This window comes from Lithobates pipiens, unplaced genomic scaffold (assembly GCF_037356315.1).
Source record: "Lithobates pipiens isolate NorthernLeopardFrog02 unplaced genomic scaffold, aLitPip1_a1.2 Scaffold_18, whole genome shotgun sequence".
Taxonomy (NCBI): domain Eukaryota; kingdom Metazoa; phylum Chordata; class Amphibia; order Anura; family Ranidae; genus Lithobates; species Lithobates pipiens.
In genome coordinates, this window is record NW_027507758.1 from 508,376,907 (window position 1) to 508,402,857 (window position 25,951).

General features: G+C 39.8%; 1 protein-coding gene across 2 annotated transcripts in view; it reads left to right on the top strand.

The window, feature by feature from the left end:
* SNTG2 (syntrophin gamma 2) overlaps nt 1-25,951 on the top strand; it is a 787,936-nt gene that overhangs the window by 412,071 nt on the left and 349,914 nt on the right. For both annotated transcript variants that reach the window (XM_077488701.1, XM_077488702.1), the window contains exon 6: nt 11,923-11,964. In XM_077488701.1, coding sequence (XP_077344827.1) covers nt 11,923-11,964 — 42 coding nt within the window. The remainder of the gene's footprint in view (nt 1-11,922; nt 11,965-25,951) is intronic.

Sequence of the window (25,951 nt, forward strand, 5' to 3'; positions counted from 1 at the left end):
TTTGCCACTATACAGTATTCCTGCTTTGCATGCAGTTACTGTATGTGACCCTAGTATTTGCATGGGGTTATGTTTGAAAATGCAGCAACACAGCCACACAGAAGGGTTGAGTGGGTGGTTAAGATGTAGAAATCAAACAACACAGGAAATAAAACAGAGCAGCACAGATAGATATATCAGTTAGGGATGGGCAAATCTGCCTAGGTTTGATTCACTAAAGGTTTGGCAAATACTGTTTGAAATGTGGCACACCCAAACCTAGCTTGGGTCTATTGGGGACAAATCCTGTTTGAAGATTCTTTGCCATTTTTAGGTTTAAATTACTATAAGAAAACACCAAAGAAGCTGGGCACTGCCTTTAGAGAGATGGACCCATTCAAAAAAAAAAAAATATTAAAGAAAAAAAATCCATACAGTCAAAAGACATCTTTTTAATCTTTTAAATAATGTGGTTGGAGGATACCTTAAAACACAGACAGACAGTCTCAAGAACAGCTTCGAAATTGAAATAGCTTAGCTTACATACAGCAGGTGCACCCTGATCTGGGCATTTTTTTAAAGTTAGTTTTAGTGGCAACAAATGCTTTTTTTCAAACAGTAATAAGCCCACTTTGTCTGGCAGATAGAAATTGACCAGTAGTTCACGGAGGTTTTCCTTGTTCTCGCTCATGCAAAACTGCCCAATTTCTATCAAACTCTCATTAAACATTAACAAACCCCAGAGAATACTGTAATATAAAAATTGCCAGCAGAAGGACAATTTTAAATAGGAAGGTCAGGTTCCAATTTACTAAGGACAGATTGCACAGGCTAGGGTTTTACTACAAGAATTTAGATAATGCAGATGATTCATCAGTATCAAAATTGGCCAGCAGCACTTTCAGAAAATTGTAGAATGGATTTTAGAAATAATAGGCCTAAAATGTGTATACCCAACTTTTTTTTTATGAGGATAGGAAAATGTAGCAATATAATGTGACGTGGTTTAAGTGCATACTGTTCTTGCACAGGGCTTTTTATTTCTTTAAAACAATGCAGTAATGTTCTGCAAACAAAAGGCAGCGCCAGGTATAGATGGTCAATAACAAGTAAATAATGCACTTTGAGCATGTCACACCTGAAGAGGACCCTTTTTAACATAAAATATACATACTGTATTTATCGCCGTATAACATGCACCGGCATATAACACACACCCCAAGTTTAGGAGGGAAGTTTAAGGGAAAAAAACTTACATTTAAATGCCCATCAATGCAGCCTTATCAGTGTCCATCATTGCACCTTTACTAGTGTCATTTGCAGCCTTCTCATGCAGCGTTGTCCATCATTTGCAGCCATGTCATGCAGCCTTGTCCATCATTTGCAGCCTTGTCATGCAGCCTTCTCCATCGTTACACCCTTGTCAGTGTCATTTGCAGCCTTGTCAGTTTTTTTGCAGGTTTTCCTTTTAAAAATGGCGCCGCCGAGATACAGAGCCGGATGTCCTGTGTATCTCGGAGGCACTCGGTAGTTCTCAGCAGCTTACGGCGTTCTCGGAAGCCGCCCAGAAGAGCCGAAGGCGGCCGAAAGCCACTGAGAACAGCCGAAGGTGGCTGAAAGCCGCCGATAAGAGCTGAAGATGGCCAAAAGACGCCCAGAGGCTCAAAACGGCGGGGGATCGGTGTATAACACGCACCCGCGATTTTTCCCTGATTTTAAGAGGAAAAAAGTGTGTGTTATATGCCGATAAATATGGTATGTAAAAAATAAATGAAAAAAAGAAATAAAGTAAAGACCCTTAAATACTACCCCTAACATGAAGAAACATTTGCTATGGAATGGTCAGCAGGTGAAACAAACAGCTGACCTCAAATCGACCACCAATCAAAATTAAAGACAAAGAGTCCTCTATAATAAGAAACAAAACAGAAAAAAAGACAGCACACGGATTGATTGCCCAAAGATTTAGCAATCAGAATTAAAGTACAATTTTCTAATTGACCCTAATCTGTCCCTATGCAGCTTGTGTGCTTTCCCTATCCTTTTCCTACAGCAGTTTCCAATACACTGCCACTATGGCTGCCCTGTGTCCCTTCTTAAGTTTATTCATAAGTTAGGGTGCTAACTTATCCAACGACCACCTAACTGACTCTTTTAAGCCTGCTGGTCATACTGTATTTCAAAGGCCATGAAGTGCATTATCGTTTAAAAAAAAATCTCCTGGATACGGTACCCTAAATCTCAACCCCATACGATTTACTTAGGGCCCATGGTATATTTGAACACAAATACAATCCCTAATGACAATAGGGAGCTGTAGAGACATCACATTATATAAGTATGGTAAAAACTGAAACACCAACAGAGGTAGAGACACAATAAGACAATAGAGGGCAGGGGATATTTACAAATTCACATTCTACCTAGCACAGTTATTAAAGCGGAGGTCCACCCTAAAGTGGACCTTCCGCTCATTGGAATCCTCCCCCCCCTCCGGCGCCACAATTGCCACCTTTCAGGGGGGAGGGGGGTGCAGGTACCTGTACAGTACAGGTATCTGCACCCACTTCCGGGATAGCTCTCTGCGGAAAGGGGCGTAGATCTACACCCCTTTCCGAAAGTCCCCCGCTGCCTGCTGGGAAACACACAGATCCCAGAGGCAGCGAGTCCATCCTTATTGCGCAGAGCGACTCGCGCATGCGCAGTAGGGAACCGGGAAATGAAGCCGAAAGGCTCCACTTCCTGATTCCCATACCCAAGATGGTGGCGGCAGCACCCGAGAGATGATCGAGAGATCGGGTTCGGGTGCCGACATCGCGGGCGCGCTGGGCGGGTAAGTGTCCTTATTTTAAAAGTCAGCAGCTGCTGTATTTGTAGCTGCTGGCTTTTAAAAAAAAAAAAAACGGCGGAACTCCCGGCGGACTCCCGCTTTAACATGATTGTAAATAATCACCTTGTAAAACAATCCATTCAGCATAGCTAGAGAACTGACCACATTGTGCTCTCCTGTTTAGTGTGGTCAGATTTTAATAGGCAAGCAGAGAGACTGGCAGGAACACCAGGAATTTCACATAAAGGGAAGCAATACAAAGAGAACAGGATACTTTCTCATACAAGTAAATGGTACAGTAGGCACATATCAGGAATATGAAGTGTTGGGAAAAAAATGCTTTCTAAAAAAGTGTTTCTAAAAAAAAAAAATACCTGTAATGAAATGTGTTTTTTTTTAACTGAAATTAATCACATTGCTGAATGTAAGTTACTTTTAAAAGAAAAAGATCAATTTCCCAGCTAAATATGCTCTACCAATATACACTGTCTCTGAGGCCATCTGTGAACATTATGTTGATCTTTAACACCACGTACAAGTTTAATGCATGAAAGTCATGGAAGTAGGTCATGGGATGTCATACAGGAACCTTAGTAGCACATGAACATTTATTAACCTTATAATAATACAAATGATGGAACAGAGGTTTTTCTTTTGATAGATAAAGGTGTTTATTAAGGAGCCACTTTTTTTTTAAGCAAAATAATATATTACAAATTATTTCAGCAGGCTAAAGAAGCACAGGCAAACATAAATAATCACCATTACCTTGGTCCATTCTGCTTAAAGTGGAAGTAAACCCACTTTTTTAACTTTTACCTACAGGAAAGCCTATAATAAGGCTTACCTGTAGGTAAAAAAAATATCTCCTAAACCTGTACGGTTTAGGAGATATTCCCCTCGGTATGCGCCGCTGACTGCAGCGGCGCATGCGCACAAGGGGGTTCTCTCCGCGAAAATCCGGCAGCGCTCGTCCGGCCGGATTTAAATCTCCCGCGCGCATGCGCGGGAGTGACGATATCGCGGCTCCGGCCACTCACAGCGCCGGAGCCGCGATACCCGGAAGAGACGCCGAGGGAGCATGTCGGCTTCCTCGGCGTGGATCGGGCGAGATGTCGGGGCCTCGTTCTAAGGTAAGTATTTCATAATGAGCTAGTATGCGGTGCATACTAGCTCATTATGCCTTTTGCTTTGCAGGTTTTTAAAAAAAAAAAAAAAAAAATGCGGGTTTACTACCGCTTTAAGGGTTCATTCATACTGGCTGAAAGAGCGCTGCTTCTACTGTGCTTCCATGTACATTAGGATGTTTAGAGGCATATTTAAAGCTCAGCATTTAGAGGCAAGAAAAAAAAACTTGTTTTTTCATTAGAGCTTTCTTGCAGAAAAAAAAAACTCTAAACACTCCTAAGCTCTCTTAAAATCTTGTACAAAAATGGTCTATAGGAGCATTTTGTTTTCCTGCCAAGGGAACTGGCATTTTTTTAAGCCAAGTGTGCATGGAGCCTTAGATAAAATGAAAATGCCTACTAATGACACCATCACAAAGAATCAGAAAATGGGATGAGATCTGCCGAATGGGTGACTAAAACAGTTGACTGTAATAAAGCTCTAACAGTCCACCAGGGCTGCCCAATGAGAGCTGGATATTCTGGCTGCATACATGAGACACAGGTGAGAGATAACGGACAAGTGCCTGAGTGGCTAACTAGCTGGCCAATCATGATTTTGTTGACACACAGGTACTCCCTTTAACTGTATCACAAAGCACAAGGGTAAATAAACCTGTTATGCTGTAATACCTATAAAATTCCTATGGGTTATGTTATATGCTGCAAAGAATTGTCATTCTATTTAAACGCCTTTATGAATTTTTACTAAGTACACATGCATTCAAAAAATTGCAAAATATACAACTTTGTATAAATGTGTGTGCACAATATTGAGTGATTGTAAAGTTTTTTTGCTGTTTTTTTATAAAATAAGTATGTCATACTTATATGCTCTGTGCAATAGTTTTGCACAAAGCAGCCCTGAACCTCCTCTTCTGGGGTATCCTGGCTTCTCCCCTCTGGCAAATGAACCCATAGAAAGCCATCTGCTATGTAGACATTCCTGCATACTCTCTTCCAATGCACCCTGTCTGAGTGTATTGACACTGCCAGTGTGGCTCAATCCAGCTCTGAGGGATAGGGGAGCCTGGTTGAGCCACACTGGCAGTGTCAATACACACAGAATTTCATTGACAGCAGAGGTCACTCTGCCCAGTGAGGAGGGAGAGAGTATATAGAGCCTCTGCTCTCATGCACATTACTGAATCTTGATTGAGCTCAGGTAATAAAAAGGGGGTGAGGAGAGAATCCTGTGAAACAGAAGTTTTTTTTTTTTTTTTTTTTTTAACCTTAATGCATAGAATGCATTAAGGTAAAAACCTTTAGGCTTTAGAACCACTTTAATTATGTGTTGATCCTGCCAGTGTCTTCGGTTAGAGGGGCTAAACGCAAGTGACAATGGTAATTGCAGGCTCCTCTTTCAGCATTAGCATTGTCAGGCCCGCATGCCCTCCTGCTGGAGAACTACAGAAAGCTATGCCAAAGGCAGCATGACGTATAGCTGCCCGAGGATGGAACAGTGCAGGAAGTGCAATGCACTATTGTCTTCACCAAGCCCAAAGCCTAGACCCTGCAGACACTAAGGAAAAGAAAGCTCAGTTGTGTGACTTCTTAAAAAATCTAAGAAGTGTAATGTATTTTAACTTTTATGGTTTGAAAAACTATGCAAACAGTGTTTGTCAGCCTAATGTTCTGCTTATTTGTTAACAGCAGGGTTTTCATCTACTAAAGTTTAAAGCAGTTGTAACCCTAAAAAGAAAAAAAGAAAACTTCTGTTCTTTTAAAGCATGATAAATACCACAGCGCTTCTGCAGTGTCATTTGTCCTATTCTATGTTGTAAAATACCTGGTTGATCCTTCCTGTTTATGTGCCCCCTAGGTGTACTGACCACGGTAATCATGGCTGCTCATCCATGATATTGTGGTCAGTTTACGTGCCTCCTTCACCCCGCTGTATGCTGTCTCTCCCCCCCCCCCCCCACTTGTCATTTCTGTGTGTGAGAGCCAATCTCCTCACCTTCCCTCCCCTCTCCTCCTGCTGTTTTTCCCTGCAGTTTTAAAGTAAGATTGAAAAACAAATGGCACCCCCTCTGTTGTATGAAGATATTAAGTACTGTGTATGAGTTTTTTGAAAATTATAATCCTGAATGCCTTTGTGCACAGCACTGTTGTGTGATCACGCAATCTCCCTTTGCTGGCAGGCTGACATCAGAGGGGAATCTCAGCCCCTCCTACTGCTGCCGTAGGATCTCCAGTGGACTCCGTTTTGCTCAGCGGAGGACCAATCCGCTGATCCCTGCTGAGTAGGCAGATGACAGATCAGTCTCCAGTCTCTGTGCAGAGACGGACCTGTCAGAGCACCGCTGTCTTCTATGGAAAGATCGGATGAAAATGGACCACCTGTCCGTTTTATCCGATCACATCTGATGGATGGAAAATAAGGTCTACATTAGTCAGATTTTTACAGACAGGATCGGATCAGATAGCAGCGGGTGTCAGCAGACATGTTACCGGTGACATCCGGGCTGAATGGAGCGTCCGATCAGGTCTGCTTGAAAAACCGCCAGGCGGACCTGATCAGGAAGTGTGAAAAGTGCCTTACTTCCTCTCATCAAACTGTAGGAAATTAGATTAAATCTCTCCAAAGGAAGGGACATCCCCTATTAGTCAGTTGTCACCATGATTTCCCCTCTGTTAATGTTTTGGTGACAGCTCAAAATATTGAATTTCTACTTACTGTTTGTCTGGGTGACAAGGGACCAATAGAGAGCAGAGAGGGTGAATCTTCCTAGCTGGGGTTCACAGACAGGAATAAAAACCTTTATTACTTTATTCAAAGCTAACAAAAAGATTTTTGACTTTACATACACTTTAACCACTTTCAGACCGGACCATTTTGCTGGCTTAAGACCAGACCACTTTTTGCGATTCGGCACTGCGTCACTTTAACTGACAATTGTGCAGTCATGCGACGTGGCTCCCAAACAAAATTGACGTCCTTTTTTCCTCACAAATAGAGCTTTCTTTTGGTGGTATTTGATCACCCCTGCATTTTTTATTTTTTGCGCTATAAACAAAAATAGATTTTATACTGTTTGTTATAATAAATATCCCCCAAAAATATATAAAAAAACATTGTTTTCCCTCAGTTTAGGCTGATACATATTCTTCTACATATTTTTGGTAAAAAAAAAATCGCAATAAGCAATTATTGATTGGTTTGCGCAAAAGTTATAGCGTTTACGAAATAGAGGATGGTTTTATGGCATTTTTTCTAATAATTTTTTTACTAGTAATGGCGGCGATCAGCGATTTTTATTGTGGCTGTGACATTGTGGAGGACACATCGGACATTTTTGACACATTTTTGGGACCATTGTCATTTATGCAGCAATCAATGCTATACAAATGCATTGATTCCTGTGTAAATGACACTGGCAGTGAAGGGGTTAACCAGGGGGTGGCAGTGTAGGGGTTAAGTGTTCCTAGGGGCGTGTTACTAACTGTGGGGGGCTGGGCTTTGTGTTAGTGAACACTGATCTCTGCTCCAATCACATGGAGCAGAGATCAGCGTCACTTGTTGCTAGGCAGAACGGGGAGATGCTGTTTACAACGGCATCTCCCCATTCAGCTGCCCCGTGAGATGATTGCGGGTATCCCCACGGCGATTGAGTCCACGGGACCCGCGACCTTACTCACAGGGGTCCCCACCAGCACGCGATGGCAGGGCGGCATTTAAAAATGGACGTACCTGTACGCCAATATGCCTGCCCGTGCCATTCTGCCGACGTACATGGCGCACGCAAGTTGGGAACTGGTTAAACAAATCCCAATTTAAACTCTCAGTCTGCTATATTGTGACATTTTTAATTCAATTATGTTCTATTATCACCAACGAGATCATTTCTGAATTCAAAAATATTCTCTGTTACTGACATACACTTGCCTTGTTCTAAGTTAACAAAACGTACAAAACATTTATGTTTTGGTAGTTTCTAAATGTCAATCTATTTATTTTCTAAATTGGTTCACTATATTGATCTCTGAATCAGTAACGTGACAGATTGCAAAAGATAATAGGACAAACCCCCAAAAAATATTTAAATATAGTAATAGTAAAAAGGTTAGGTCCTAGCATGTAGTCCCTTTACAAAATAATCTAGAGTGGGTGGCTGGGGACAAAGAGAAGGCAAATTTATTAAATACTTTCTTCCGCTCTGTGTATACAAAGGAGCATGGGGTAGCTCATGTCCATAATAGGGGTGGTAGTGTCACAGCCCCAAATGACCCACAATGGCTCAAAATTTATATGGTCCAGAAATATTTAGACAGACTAAAGGTGGATAAAGCACCAGGTCCAGATGGTGTACACCCACGCATTCTAAAATAATTGAGCTCTGTCATTTTTAACCCCTTGCCACCGAGCGTACGCAGATGTGCGTACTCGGCTTCCGGGGGCTATACCGGGATGATGCCCGCACTTTCAGGCATCATCCCGGTACAGATTTTTAGAGCCAGCGATCGGCTTTCCAGCCATAAGAACAGCCATAACAACCGATGCGGCTAACAGCGGCAAACAGCTAACAGCCGCTCGGCTGTTATGCCGGGGGAGCGGGAGGGGATCTCTTCCCTCCCGCCACCTCCCGCCGCTCTTACCAGGGCTCCCATTCAATCGGGAGCACTGATGCAGAATCTGATGCCTCCGGCGGCTGGGGAGGGACTGGAATGAAGCCGTAAGTGGCTTCATTTCAGTCTACTAATGGTAAACACGAAAGCAACATCATGACGTCACTTCCCGTTTACTCGGCTGCCAATGGCGCCAGATTTAAAAATATATATAGTATTCAGAATTGCCAAAAACTGCGATCTGAATACTTTGAAGTGTAAAGGAGGGTCTAAAAGACCCCCGATCCCTCCATAAAGAGTACCTGTCACCACCTATTACTGTCACAAGGGATGTTTAAATTCCTTGTGACAGCAATAAAAGTGATCACAATTTTTATTTATTTTTTAAAACTATTTATTATTTTTAAAATAAATTAAATAAATTAAAAACAAATGTTTTAAAGCGCCCGCTGTCCCCGCAAGCTCGCGTAGCAAATAAAACACATACGGAAGTCGCTCCCGCATATGTAAACGGTGTTCAAATCACACATGTGTGGTATCGCCGCGATCGTCAGAGCGAGAGCAATAATTCTAGCACTAGAGCTCCTCTGTAACCAGAATTTTTTTTTTAAAGCGTCGCCTATTGAGATTTTTAGGTACCGTCGTTTGTCGTCATTCCACGAGTGTGTGCAATTACAAAGCGTGACATGTTGGGTATCCATTTACTCGGTGTAACATTATCGTTCACATTATGCAAAAAATTGGGCTAATTTTACTGTTTAGTTTTTTTTTAATTCATGAAAGTGTCCTTTTTCCCAAAAAGTTGCGTTTAAAACACTGTTGCGCAAATACCATGTGACATAAAATATTGCAACAATCGCCGTTTTATTCTCTAGAGTCTCTGATAAAAAATATATATATATATAAAGTTTGGGGGTTCCAAGTAATTTTCTAGCAAAAAATATAGATTTTAACTTGTAAACACCAAATGCCAAAAATAGGCTTAGTCATGAAAGGGTTAAAGCCGTGGTTTCTAATTTTTAGGTACTCTTTAATGACTGGAATAGTACCACTGCATTGGCGTAAGGCCAATATGGTGCCTATATCTAAAAAGGAATCAAAGTTTTTACCAAGTAACTATAGAACTTTTAGTTTAACTTCTATAGTTAGGAAGATACTGAAGAGTTTAATAAAAGACCACATACAGTAGATGTATTCTTGCTGGGAAAAAATGATTTTAAACAACAGCATGGATTCATGAAAGACAGAAGTTGGCAGACAAATCAGATTTCTTTTTATGAGGAGGTAAGTAAAACTTTTGACAGAGGGGAGGCTGTGGATGTAGTATACTTGAATTTTGCAAAAGCATTTGACACAGTTCCCCACACATGGCTAATGTGTTAGGGTAAGTCTATAGGCTGAATATATCTGTTTCTAAATGGATAGAAAACTGTCTAAAAGACCGTATTCAGGGTGGTTAATGATTCATACTCTGAATGGTCTAAGGTTATTAGTGGGGTACCCCAATGTTCAGTGATGGGATCCTTACTTTTTAAAAATATTTATTATGTTATTGGGTCTGGGATTAAAAGTGTTCTTTGCAGATGTCACCAAGCTATGCAGTTTAATAATGTCCTTACAGGATGTCTCCAACATGCAAGCCAACCTCAATGCACTGTTTAATTGAGCAACTATGTGGTAAATGAGGTTTAATTTTGATAAATGTGAAGATACGCACCTGGGCGTTAAGCATATGCATGCATCATACATACTAGTGGGAGTACAACTAAGGAAATCAATGGTGGAGAAGGATCTGGAGGTTTTGGTAGATCATACGCTCAATAATAACATGCAATGTGAAGCAGTGGGTTCCAAATCAAGCAAATTCCTTTCTTGAATTAAGAGAGGTATGGGCTGCAGTGAGGTAGATATAATTTGCCCCTGTACAAATTATTAGTAAGACCTCATCTGGAATATGCAGTTCAGTTTTGGGCACCAGTTCATAAAAATGATATTGGGGACCTGGAGAAAGTACAGAGAAGAGCAACCAAATTGATAAGATGCATGGAGGAGCTCAGCTATGAGGAAAGATTAGAGGAATTGAATTCATTCTCTCTTGAGAAGACAAGATTAAGGGAATATATATAAATGCATAAGTGGTCCATATATTGAACTTGGTGTTGGTGTTGAGTTATTCACTTTAGGTCATAGTTGGTAAGATTGAATTAAGACAACAGTCTATCCAGTTCAACTTGTGTAAGTGTGTTTTTGTGTGTAGAAAAAGCATTTCCCATATATCCGTATATATTGTTTTTGCTAAGATGCAAGTCCAAGAGCCTTTTAAATCTAACCATACTTCCTGCCAACACAGCCGATTGTGGAAGAGAGTTTCACATCCTTACCACCGGGACAGTGAAAAAACCCCTACACAGCTTAAGGTTAAGCCTCTTCTCTTCCAGTCTAATCATGTGGCCCTGTGTTTTCATACACTCCCTGGGACTGAAAAGTGTCATACTTACACTGGGATCACCGTTGAGATTTTTCTATATCACTATCATATCTCCACTCAAGTGTCTCTTCTCCAGGGAGAATAAATTTAGCACTTGTAGTCGTTCCTCATAATTGAGGTCCTCCAGTCCCCATATTAATTTAGTTGCCCTTCTCTGGACTCTTTCCAGCTCCAGCACATCCTTTCTGAGAATTGGTGACCAGAACTGGACGGAATACTCCACATGCGGCCAAACCAGAGTTTTATAAAGTGGAAGAATAATAGTTTTATCTCTGGAGTAAATTCCCTTTTTAATGCATGCTAATATTCTGCTGGCTTTGGTAGCTGCAGCTTGACACTGCATGCTATTGCTCAGTCTGTCTTCTGCTAGTACCCCTAGATTCTTCCACATCCTATATCACAGACAACAAGTGGCCATGCTTTACATCTGACAGAATAGAGGTGCAATCTCCAAATATGAAAAGCCTTCTTTACAGAAAGAGCTGTGAAAATGTGGAATAGGCCAGCCCAGTAAATTGCTTTATAAAAAAAAACCTGGATACTAACATGTATAAGTAAAGTTGATCCAGGGAACATCTGATTGCCTCTTAGGGAATCAGGCAGGAGTTTTTTCCCCCCTGCTAAAGCAATTTGGATCATGCTTTGCTGGGGGGTTTTGCCTTCCTCTGGATCAACTGTGGGTATGGGATTGTGTATATAGGATTGTAAACATTTGTTTCCCCTTTTTATTGGTTGAGCTAGATGCACTTGTGTCTTTTTTCAACCAGACTATGTAACTTCAAACCGTTTCTGAAATGATATTACTGTTCCAGTGACCTTTTCAATAAAGAATAAAAGCCTACATTTATGAAGTGCAATTATTATAAACAGAAAAGTGTCTCTACTTGCAGGTGAATGGGATAAATGTTGAGAGCGCAACACATGAAGAAGTGGTAAGTTGTAAGTATTTTGAACTAATCTGTGTTCATGTTTTTTTTTTCTTTTACTGTGTCTTATTGTGTTGCATGTATTAGTATTTTTAATTTTCTATTCATATTTTATTTATTTTCTGTCATTATGATGTGTATTAAATATTTCCCTCATTTGCTGTGAAAAGGGTTGGTTAAATCTACTGAGAGTGGTAATCACTTATGGCCATTAATACAATCTAATCAGCAGCAGTTTCAATACTAGTTTTATATACTATGCAGGGTTTTCTTAACAGTCAACCACATTTTTCAAACACTAGTATAAATAAAACAAATGATAGAACAAAGGTAGACATACCATTTGTGAAGACCATGTAGCTGCACAAGAGCCCTTTGGTACTTAGGAGCCCATATTTATTAGATGTGAGACCAGGGATAAAATCAGAGTCTAGTCTCAGGAGGGGCACTGCCAGAAAATATTTTTTTTGGGGGGCAATTTATCGGGGAAATGGCTGGTGTTGGCGCTGCAATTATCAAGGGGCCATGGTTGATATGGTGTCAGAATGGTTGAAGTGCATTATTTCTATTATTAAATTGCTATATAATATGAAATAGTTCAACTCGCTATAATGCAGAATCAGTGGGAGCCCTGAGCATGTTACTTGCCACCATCGCCTGCCACCAGATGCAGCTTGTCACTTGCCACGTCTCCTGTCACCAGATGTAGATTGTCACTTGCCACATCACCTGTCACCAGATGTGGATTATCACTTGCCACATCACCTGCCGCCAGATGCAGCTTGTCACTTGTCATGTCACGCGCCACCAGATGAAGCTTGTCACTTGCCATGTCACATGCCACCAGATGAAGCTTGTCACTTGCCATGTCACATGCCACCAGATGAAGCTTGTCACTTGCCATGTCGTCTGTCACCAGATGTAGATTGTCACTTGCCACGTTGCCTGTCACCAGATGTGGATTGTCACTTGCCACGTTGCCTGTCACCAGATGCAGATTGTCTCTTGCCATGTCATCTGCCACACATTGCGGATTGTCACTGGCCACGTCACCTGTCACATGTTGCGGATTGTCACTTGCCACATCCCCTGCCATACATTGTGGATTGTCACTTGTCATGTCACCTGTCACATATTGTGGATTGTCACTTGCCACGTCACCTGCCACATGTTGCAGATTGTCACTTGCAACATCACCTGCCACACGTTGCAGATTGTCTCTTGCTGTGTCACTTTCCTGCTATGGTAGTCGCTTGCTGTGTCCCAGAGTCAGGCAGCAGATTATTAGTCAGGCATCAGAGAGATGATGTCATTTCTCTGCTTCTTGCGACTGCCTGCACAGTGACGGCGGAACTTCACTGCAGGGATGCAGGGCAGGTGCCCCCAACCAACTCCCTGATTGGCCAGCTGTCCACTCACCCACGAGCCACCCAAATGCTCACTTGCACTCTCACCCGCCCGATCACCAACCAACTGCTCTCTCACCCGTGGAGGAGCCTGCCCTCCCACTCACCCGAATTCTTGGGGAGGGGGCAATTGCTACCATTGCCCCCCTGATCCACCCCTGTGGGAGACAGGCTGCTTTCCCATTGACCTGGATGCTGCAATAATTTGCTTCTCAGAGATTTCCAGATGAGCAAAAAAAAACAGGTTGTGATATATATGTTGGTATAATACAAATGCAGTAAAAATATATTTTCCAGTGAGTGACCTTCCATATAAATGTTTGTTTGTGTGTGCGTGTGTGTGTGCATGCCTGTGTGTTTATTAATGACACATTGGAGAGTGATGTAATTCTATTAATTGGCAACTCCACTTGTAAACCCTCTATAGATATCATATTACTTAATGAAAAACAAACAAAAACAACAAATTGGAAATTGACATTCATTGATGACTACTTGTAGATAGATCTCTAATATATTGTTCACTTTTTTACCTATCAAGACACATGTCCTCTTTGTCCAGGGATGTATTGTTTTACCAAGCATTTCTTCAATGTTTTGGTTTCATTTCTAAAAGATAGCTACTATATTGCTATTTATGCCTTATATTCTGTAATGTATTGCTGACTTCCATAAAGAATTTAAAAAATCTTCCAGTTTTCCCAGCTTCTTCTTCCCTATGCAGAGGTCTAGGATCCTGGCATTATTAACCACTTGGCGCCCAAGGTACGTCCTGGGACATCCTTGACTTTCCGGGGGTATATCTGAATGATGCCTGAGGCTACAGACATCATTCAGATATTGCCATTTTCAGCCAGCGATTCCCTGAACCATAACAAGGATCATAGCGGCTGTTCAGCCGCTTGATCGTTCTTACAGGCGGCGGGAGGGGACGCCCCCCTCCTGCCGCCCTCCGGTGCTTCTACCTACTCACCGCTTACATTGGTGAGTCAGACACAGGATCCGCCGGCCCCCGGATGGTGATCATAGAGATTTCCGGCAGACCAGATGGTTGCTGGAGTCTCTATGATCGTTCGGAGGCCGGTCGCGATGTTATGATGTCACGCCCGGCCTCTGCATTCAAATAACGGTGCCGCCTCAGCCGGGAAGCCGTGATCATTTTTATTTTATTTTTATTTTAGGCTTCCCAGCCTAGAGGTGAGATATGGGGTCTTACTGACCCCATATCTCACTGTAAATCGTCACCTATGGGGATTTTTAAATACCAAAGTTTGGTGCCAGTCCACGAGCGTGTGCAATTTTGAAGCGTGACATGTTGGGTATCTGTTTACTCGGCATATCTTCATCTTTCAAATTATGCAAAAAAGTTGGGCTAACTTTACTGTTTTGGGGGTTCTATGTAATTTTCTAGCAAAAAAATTATGAATTTTACATGTAGAAGAGAAATGTCAGAATTAGCCTGGGTGCAAAGTGGTTAAGGGCAAAACAGGGTCTATTGCCCTGCAGTGGACATGATGGTACAGAGAAAAAGTAAACTGCCAGAATGTGGAGGAACTGCCAAGGAGAAAATTAGATAAATGAAACTTCCTCCTCTTCCATAGACAAAACAAGCATTAACCCTTCAGTTGTGGGCACAACCCAACTGCAAGTTATCTATAATATATGTGTGGCATCTCATAACAGTGCACTAAGCAACTGAACAGAAAGGACTTGCTAATGAATGACAATGGGGACACCTTTTGCAGCTCTCCAAGATAGAAATCCCACCCCTTTTTGAGGAATTTCGCTCTTATTTTTGTTACATCTACAGAATGAAAAAATGAAGGGAAATGTCCCCAGCAGCACACAAACAGCAAATAAAATAACCTGATAGGGGTTTTTCACACCTACAGTAAACAGATGATACTTTGTGCATTATTTAGTTTACAATGTAATACTGACATGCGATGAGAATGATCAAATTAATTCAACTCATATTTTCTTTTTCTTTGTTTTTCCTGTTTTTACTGCTCTGCCATTAAAGATATAGTAATGTATCCACCCTTACATAGTTTACATACATGTTTGTGTAATGTTAAAAAAAAAAAGTTTCACCTCATTCATGAATCACCATAGCTTAAGTTGAATCTTGAACTGGGGTTATTTGAGTTCCTCTCCAATTTTGGTAATTGGGATTTTCAGGAGGTGAGACAAAAAGCTCCTGACTTTAAGTTCAGTGTTAAAATGGAAATAATGATTCGTTTTCTCTTTCTTTTTTCTTTTATGCAAACACTCTGAAAATGCAAGGTAAAAATAGCACATGCATTCCCCCTGAATGAGATTGATTTACTGACTGCAAATAGACTGTTTCACTTTGAAAGGGAATTTTCCCTGAGCTTAGTGAATAAGATGAAGCTCTGCTGCCTTTTATCATCGATTAAATAGTTGGTAGAGTTAAAATAAAGACACCTGCCATCCAGTTAAATGTGTAAGTCCGTGCGTGTGTTTATGTCACTACCTATTCCCATGTCCTTGTATATTGCAGGGGAGCTGCTGTGGCCGGTCAAAAACTAGCCTGCCTGGGTGGCAGGCTAGACAGGAGAAAGCCCGATGGGGGGGGGGGGGGGCACACCATGTTTTACCCCACCAGCTGACATCAACCCTAGTGACTCCACTGGCATATTGCATTCACTAAGAAACCCATCTAAAAAATTGTTTTCATTTTTGACACTCCCTGCTATCACCACCAACCGTGGAAGGAAGTTCCACATCCTTACTGCTCTAGCAGTAATAAACCCCTTAAACAGGTTAAGGTCCAACTGTTTCTATTCTAACTTCATTGAGTGGCCATGTGTCTTCCTAATAGACCTAATATTGAATAGTTTACCCCCTATGCTAAAATTGCCATTTAGATATTTGTATATGGCAATCATATCCCCTCCTAAATGTCTTTTCTCCAGGGAATAATAACTAAAGTCAACCTTATTAGCTTTATTGGCCTTCTCAGGATTCTTTCCTGTTCTAGCACATTCTTCCTGAGAACTGGAGATGAGACCTGGATAGCCTACTCATTGCATAGAACAGAGTAGCTCCACATAGTCCTGTCCAGTGTTCTCATTTGATAAAAGCATTATTTTTAAAAACAGTTAATAATTGGATAAATAAAGAGCAGTATAGAGGGTTTTATTACATATCCAAAAAAAATTAAAACTTCTCTATAGAGAACATTCTGTGAGGAAATGCTTACATCACTTTCCTCAGATGATACTACCAGTTCATCTCCTCCCACTGATGCTGATGAACAGCCTTTGTGAGGTGGAATATAAATTATATAAAATACTGTACAGATAATGAAAACACTAACATTTGCAAGTACTGTGTGCAGACATTTCATTTAAAAATATAATTTCAGGGTTTTTGCATAAAAAGAACGCTTTAGTAATACTTTAAAAGACTAATTCATAGACAAATACAAATTCTACTGGATGTTTTAGGCGTCACAAGAAATATCATCTCTCAAAGATACAATCAAAAAAATTCTCATTATTTCTATACTTATAAAAGCATCATTATATTGTGAATATATGAAAATAATGTATGTATAATATATATGTATATAAAATAATGATATAAATAACAGATAATAAAAAATGATCTTTTTTTTATTTTTAAGTGATGAAATTGATTGTGACAATCAAAAAGTCCTGTAGAATATGTACGTGTCTTGAATTAATATTAAAGATGGGATGTGGAATTGGCATATAATGACCACTCATATAATTGTGAAAAAACCGGCAGCAATCAAATGACGGGTGTCTCATATAGCCCAAACAACTGTTCACCCCCAAATGTTAGCCCCCTGCAACAGTGGCTACCATTAGAGACTAATCCACTATAGATCAGACTTTATCAACATTTTGAAAAGTTTATTAGCCACTTTCCAACCGCCGCATGCCGATTTACATTGCCAGAATGGCACAAGTGGGCAAATGGGCATACCTGTACCTCCCTCCCCATGGGCAGGGGAGTGACCACGGTCCCCCCCCAGATTTGTTGGAGAACCGATCAGTCCTCAGGTCTTGACCAATGATTTATGGCCTGGACCTGCTGATTGGTCCTAATTATAGTTGAGCGGACACCTGGATGTACAGGTTCGATGGGTTCTGCAAACGCTGCAAAATTATTATTTTTTGCTCTAAATGGGTGTTTTTAGAATAGCAGAATAGAACAACAGTATCTAAAGGGTGTCTCTCACATGTACAGATACAGACTAGGCTGGAATTTAAGATTTTTCCCCTAAATGTTTTTTTTTTTTTTTTTTGAATAGCAGAATAGAGCAACAGTATCTAAAGGGTGTATCTCACATGTACAGATATGCAGAAAATGCACCAAAAAATAGTTTTGCCCTAAATTATAATTTTTTGAATAGCAGAATAAAACAACAGTATCTAAAGTGTGTATCTCACATGTATAGATATGCAGGAAACACTGGAAAATATTTGTATTGCCCTAAATGAGTGTTTTTAGAATAGCAGAATAGAGCAGCAGTATCTAAAGGGTGTATCTCACACATACAGATATGCAGAAAATGCACCAAAAATTTTTTCTTTGCCCTAAATTTTTTTCTTTTTTGAATAGCAGAATAGAAGAACAGTATCTAAAGTGTGTATCTGACACATACAGATATGCAGAAAATGTTGCCAACTATTTTTTGTTGCCCTAATTTTTTTTTTTTTTTTGGAATAGCAGAATAAAAAACCGTATCTAAAGTGTGTATTTCACTAAATACAGATATGCAGGAAATGCAGCAAAAATATCTTTTTTTTTTTTTTTTTTTTTTTTAGAATATCAGCACATTTTATTGTACCCATTGTTCCAAAAATCTAAATTTTTACAGCATCATCATCTCCTGTACAAGAGCAGGTGGCAGCAAACTACAGAGCAATGCATTGCCAAATTTACAAAGGGTTCTTGGGCAAATATACAAACTTGCTTATTTCTTCATATCTACCCATACAGATCACCACAGCAACTATATACAGCGTTTATTGAAGGCTTAAAGGGCTTTTTTTCCCCAGGCTAAAGTAAATATTCCAGCTACGAGAGATTTCTCCAAATAGTATTCATGAGCTTCTCTTCTCCCACACTTGACCAGGGTTGACAGGGGTTCTGTCTTCACTCTGTTTTGACTTGCGGTGTTCATCCTTTTAAAGGTTTCTTTTATACTTTCATGTTTACTGTCTTTTATTGATTTAATTATCTTGACAGCAACATTGTTTGCTACCATGATACGTAAATCAGCAACTCCAGCTCTGTAGAAGGTGATTTCACCATCACAGCTAAAAAAAAAGAGCATATATGCCGAAGCATGGGGGCAGGGGTGGAGGGGAGATTTACCTGTAAGATTAGGGGTGGATTGCCCCCATGCTTCGGCATATATTTTTTAGGCACAGATTGAGTTATAATGTTTTCTATTTTATTGTTTTTGTTTTGCAGGTATGGTATGTCTTACTGTTATACTGCAATGTTACTTTGTTTTATTGTTAACCATCATTTGCTTAGCAGGTACGCCATTCAGCTGCAACGCTGATTTATTTATCTTGACAGCAACAGTGCTTGCTTCCACGATATGCAAATCAGTGACCCCAGCACTGTAGGAGGTGATTTCACCACTACAGTTAAAAAAAAATGGTGCATGTATGCCTATCATTAGAAGAGGGTAGATGAAGGGTGGTATTCCAAGGGTGGGCATATCCACCGATCAATCTCTTTTTTTCATTCAGCCCACAGGCTGCATGAAAAAAAAGAACATTATAATGTATGCCCAACAAGGTATGTTGCTGGACTTTGAGTGGTTATACCAGAATGATGCTTGTAGGTTTTGGCATCATTCTTTTCAGCCAGAGGTCAGCTTTCATGTAAAAGCAATCCTAGTGGCTAATTAGCCTCTAGACTGCTTTTACAAGCAGTGGGAAGGAACGCCCCCCCCCCCCCCACCATCTTCCATGGTTTCTTCAGGCTCTCCTGTCCCTACAGGGAACCCAAGAATGCAGCTGGTGGTTCTGCCAGCTGACCACAGAGCTGATCAGAGACTAGAATGGCTCCAATCATCTCTATGGCCTAAGAAACTGGAAGCTACATGCATTTTGTGACTTTATTATGCTGGATATAAACATAACCATTGAGAAATTGGCAAAGCATTTTATCACACTGATCTTGGTGTGGTCAGATGCTTTGAGGGAAGAGGAGAGATCTAAGGTCTAACAGTCCACAATTTTTTTCCAAAGAGAGTACCTGTCACTACCTATTGCTATCAAAGGGGATATTTACATTCCCTGAGATAACAATAAAAATGATTAAAAAAAATTAAAAAAATGAAAGGAACAGTTTAAAAATAAAATAAAAGATAAAAATGAATAAATAAATAAATAAATAAATAAATAAATAAAACACCCCTGTCCCCCTGTGTGCCCCTGGAAAGGCGAGGCGAACGCAAGCATCGATATGTAAACAGTAATTGCTCCATGCATGTGAGGTATCACTGCAAAGGTCAGATCAAGGGCCATCATTTTAGCAGTAGATCTCCTCTATAATTCTAAAATGGTAATCTGTAAAGGTTTTTATAGGCTTTTAAAAATGTATGTAGTTTGTCGCCGCTGTACGTTTGTGCGCAATTTTAAAGCATGTCGCGTTGTATCCATGTACTCAGCATAAGATCCTCTTTTTTATTTCATCGAACATTTGGGCAATATAGTGTGTTTTAGTGCATTAAAATTAAAAAAGTGTAAAATCGCAACACCCACCATTTTAATCTATTAAGCCTTTGCTTTAAAAATATATATATAATGTTTGGGGGTTCAAAGTAATTTTCTTGCAAAAAAATAATATTTTTTCATGCAAACAAAAAGTGTCAGAAAGGGTTTTGTCTTCAAGTGGTTAGAAGAGTGGGTTATGTGTGGCATAAAATGCCAGGACAGTTCAACCCCCCCCCCCCCCCAATTAAACCTTTTTGGAAAGTAGACACCCCAAGCTATTTGCTGATAGGCATGTTGAATCCATGGAATATTTTAAATTTTTGACACAAGTTTTGGGAAAATTACACTTTTTATTTTGCACAAAGTTGTCACTAAATTATATATTGTTCAAACATGGCATAGTTTTATGTGGAATTACACCCCAAAATACATTTTGCTGCTTCTCCTGAATACGGGGTTACCACATGTGTGAGACTTGTTTGGAGCCTAGCTGTGTACAGGACCATAAAACCAATCAACACCTTCAGGCTTTCTGAGTGCATAAAATGGTGATTTCACTTTCTCACTACCTATTACAGTTTTGGCCCTGAAATGTCAAGATAAAACAAAACCCCCACAAATGATCCCATTTTGGAAAGAAGACACTTTTTGCTGAGAGGCATGTTGTGTCCATGGAATATTTTTCCACAAATTTCATGAAAATTAACATTTTTCTTTTTGTACACAAAGATGTCACTAAATGATATATTGTTAAAACATGAAAATTATGTGGGAAAATATGTGGAATTACACCCCAAAATACATTCTTCTGCTTCTCCTGAGTATGGGGATACCACATGTGTGTGACTTTTTTGGAGCCTAGCTGCATACAGGACACTAAAAACCAAGCTTCACCTTCAGGCTTTCTAAAGTCGTAAAATTGTGATTTTACTCCTCACTACCTATCACAGTTATGGAGGCCCTGAAATGTCCAGATAGCACAAAACCCCCCAAATGACCCCATTTTGGAAAGTAGACACCCAAAGGTATTTGCTAAGAGGCATGGAGAGTATTTTGAAGATCTCATTTATTTTCGAAAATGAAGAAAGGAAAGAAAACATTAAATCATCAAATATTGTACCGCCCTGCCATTTTAGCATCTCAAGAATTAAGGTAGGCAGTCATAAAGGGAAAAGCTGCAAAAGTTTGATAAAATGTACCCTAATTTGTAGACGCTATAACCTTTGCACAAGCCAATAAATATACGCTTATTGAATTTTTTTACCAAAGACATGTGGCTGAATACATTTTGGCCTAGATGTATGAATAAAATTGAGTTTATTGAATTTTTAGAAGTAGAAAATATTGATTTTTTTTCAAAATTTTCGGTCTTTTGCTGTCTATATCACAAAAAATGTAAATTGCAGAGCCAATCAAATACAATCAAAAGAAAGCTCTATTTGTGGGGGAAAAAAAGATGTAAATTTTGTATTTTAGTATATTTTGTGTATTTCTTTCATTCTTTTGGCACACGTCTTTTGGTACATTTAACATGGTGCAGAGGTAGGACTGGTGGTTTATTATTTATAGATAATTTTTTCTCCTGTTTTGCATACAGTTAATCATAATATTCAGCACTATTTTGTTGAGGCATTTCAACTGTTATTCAGTTCCCCCTTTCCCCTGGAATCTTTTGAGAAAATACTAAATAATTTTCACAAATATTCAAGTACTCATCAAAAAACCCCCAAAAAAACGAATTATGATCTTTTTGGAGCTTTAAATCTAGTCAGATTTTAACCGGTTCCCGACCGGCGCACGCCGATGTACGTCGGCAGAATGGCACGGGCAGCATATTGGCGTACAGGTACATCCAATCTTTAACGCCGCCCTGCTATCGCGAGCACGCCGCGTGCCGGTTGGGACCCTCATGAGTCTGGTCGCGGGTCACGTGGACTTGATGGCCGTGGGCATACCGGCGATCGTCTCATGGGGCGGCTGAATGGAGAAATGCCGTTGTAAACAGCATTTCCCCGTTCTACCTAGCAACTAGTGACACTGATCTCTGCTCCATGTGATTGGAGCAGAGATCAGTGTTCACTAAATGAAAGCCCAGCCCCCCACAGTTAGTAACACACCCCTAGAAACACTTAACCCCTACACTGCCACCCACTGGTTAACCCCTTCACTGTCAGTGTCATTTACACAGGAATTACTGCATTTATATAGCAGTGATTGCTGTATAAATGACAGTGGTCCCAAAAATGTGTCCGATGTGTCTGCCATAATGTCGCAGTCACAATAAAAATCGCTGATTGCCATTACTAGTAAAAAAAAAATATTAATAAAAATGCCATAAAACTATCCCCTATTTTGTAAACGCTATAACTTTTGTGCAAACTGATCAATAATCGCTTATTGTGATTTTTTTTTACCAAAAATATTTAGAAGAATACGTATCAGCCTAAACTGAGGGAAAAAATTTCTCAGCTCAGAGAGGTGAACTGTGCAGGGCTAATTATACTGCTCAAGATAACGTTTCAGAGTGCACAGGAGCTACAAGCTGATATTTCTGGCAGAATTGACAGATATTTTGTGCATTTATTGAACAAATATAACACAAATCTTTCATTGGCATATTTAATAGACTAAAAAGAAACAAAAGAAGTCCATTGTTTGAGTTCACATTCATTTGAATTTTTGGATTTGACCAAAGAGCATTTTTAAAACCTTTTGGGTCTCCTTCTCCAACAAATTCAATAGGAAACATTTTCTGCTGACTAATGATGTAAGTGGTAATCATTTCCCTTGGAAATAAAGTTTGTTTGACCTTTTTACAACCCTCCAAGAAGTTAATGAGGTGTTATTACTAAACACGCTTTTGGTTAGAGAAACAACAGATGTTAATTCTGTCAGTAAATGGTTTATAAAAGTTAACTTTTATGTTCTTTGCACTCCTTATTCATGTGTTTCGTGCTCTTATATCTCCGTTATTTGTATAAACTGTTTCCATAAAATGATATGATTGCTCTCAATCTCTCTTTCTTTAACTTGGGTCTACTTACATTTACAAAAATATCAAGCAATTTTCACTATTTAAAGTGTTATTTTACTGTCAAGTAAGTTAATCAGTGTAAATGCAGCATACATAAATAGAAGCTCCAAAAAACAACATATTTTCTTCTTTGTAATTTGACTTTCCTGTATATTTATTGGACTGCTATATCTTAAGCTTAAGCTTCTTTGTTGCAGTTTTGGATAGAGTAGAGAAGGATTACAACCTTTGACTTTATTTGCTGAAGCATTTTATATAGGATCTGACTGTATATAGACTGGAGTACCATTAATTTAGTCTCTTTACTAGAATGCCCACATGGACTCTAATATCTAGGCAGGGCAGAGAGAAAAATGAAGGACTGAATGGGTTAAAATATCTGCAATAAAAAGAATGGTTTACTACCCATGGTGTTTCTAAACACTACAGTAATAAAAAAAGTATAGTCACGTGAAGATGGCTGTGTGTTGAACCTGATTTTGTGCTATTGTTTTGTACATCAACTATAGGGTGCTATTGGCCTGAACTGATACTAACAATTCTTTTTTGTGGCCTAGATGCAAACAAGTCTATGCTGTAATTACTCGCTACTTGCCTTTTCCCCCTTTTTTCTTAATGCAAGACTAACCTTTGTTACTTTGGTTATATCCAAATTTCAACATTTAAAAAATGCCAGAAGCAGCATAGGGCTGTGATGCACAATATGACACAAGTGGGGGAAGTGTTACAGAAAACAAGCTCTTACAGTTTCCTGCCAATTCACTTACAACCCATAAAGCAACATCCGTAGATGCCACTAACTCAGACCATGAATGGTCTGATATTTTCAGCTATTGCAATGAGTAAAATTCACTTTGGACCAATGGAGTGGACTACACACCCAGCTAGCATCTGTATTTGCATGAAGTCAGTACATTAGCTCACATGGGGTGTTTTTGTTCTTTCTCACAGCGAACAGCAAGAAAAAATGTAGCGGTCCACCAAGTTTGCCCCACTTTTATTTTTTGTTGATTGAAGCTCTATGTTTGTGCTGCTTAAATTTAACCTGACACAAACCTACAGGACAAAAGGGGAGCTGGGACTTTAAATGAGGCCCGCCATATCAAATAAAATGAAAATAGGTACATATATGTATATATAGATGAATCCATTTATTTGTTACAATCTAAAATTCATTCAAACTCGTTAAAATGTATTGTATCAAATAATTTGGTAGTCACATGACTTACACTTGTATTATGCTTGACTTGTATTATTGAGTTGACATGATGGACATAAATAGTAAAATGAATACATGAAAAATATATGCATATACACATAGTAAACCAGATGTGCCTTGATATTAGGTAGCACTCAACGCATTTCATAGCATTACAGCCACTCATCAGGAATGTGATAGGGTGATATACTGTAAAGAAATAGCAATTATTAATAGTGCCCTCTAAAAAAGGGATTTTCCCAAAGCTTGGTAACAGGTCAGTAACTTACAACTCTGTCCCATGGCTGTAATAAAAATATTAGGCATGACAAGTCACTAAAGCGGGTGTCTTCTACCCAATTTGGTAGAAATCTGTCACAAACCTACTCAATTCCAATTCAGCATATGATGAAACAAATTTACAAACAGAGAGGTTATCTTCAGTGAAACCGATTGTGAAATTATTTGGTAGCTCAAGAGATATAGCGAGCTGATTTTTTATGCAAATCTATGTTTTTCAACATTTCCTGTATAACTGGCATTTCTGTAAAAGGGGGTGACATTGCCCCTTGTACACACACGTTTCCCTACTGATCAAGGAGACAACCCATCAAATTAACCACTTCAGCCCTGGAAGATTTGGCTGCTCAGTGACCAGGCCATTTTTTGCGATACAGCACTGCGTCACTTTAACCATTTGCCAACCAGCGCACGCTGATGTACGTCCTATTTTTGAAGAGGGATATCTCGGTAAGGGCAGCAGCTGCTGCCACAACCGAGATATCCATCTCTTCAGGTGACGGTCGGCTGTACGATAATGGTGGTCTCCACGGTGGATTCGCCGCAAGATCACCGCTATCGGTGGCGGGAGAGGTGCGACCCCCCTCACGCCGCCCTCCCGCACCTTCCGCCGCTTATCGGAGCCATCGGTAGCGGTGGAGGCGATTGGGTCCTTTCGCTAGCTGGGTATGGAGACGAGTGAGGCTAAGATGGCCCCCACTCGTCTCTATACCATAGGAGGGTGGAAGCAACGTCAAAACGTCACTTCCGCCCATACACTTCCGCCCATACCTCTTAAAGGTATATTTTTTTAAATGTAATTTTTTTTTTTTGCATTTTAGCCCAAATATGAGATCTGAGGACTTTCTGACCCCAGATCTCATATTTGAGAGGACCTGTCATGCTTTTTTCTATTACAAGGGATGTTTACATTCCTTGTAATAGGAATAAAAGTGGTTCTTTTTTTTTTTTTTAAAAACAGTGTAAAAATAAATAAAATCAATTAAAATAAATAAGAAAAAAAGTTTTTTAAAAACACCCCGTCACGACAAGCTTGCGCACAGAAGCGATCGTACGTGAGTAGCGCCTGCATATGAAAACGGTGGTCAAACCACACATGTGAGGTATCGCCGCGATCAGTAGAGCAAGAGCAATAATTCTAGCCCTAGACCTCCTCTATAACACAAAAAATGCAACCTGTAGAATTTTTTAAATGTCGCTTATGGAGATTTTTGAGGCTAAAAGTTTGACGCCATTCCACGAGCAGGCGCAATTTTGAAGTGTGACATGTTGGGTATCAATTTACTCTTATATAAAAAAATTGGGCTAATTTTACTGTTGT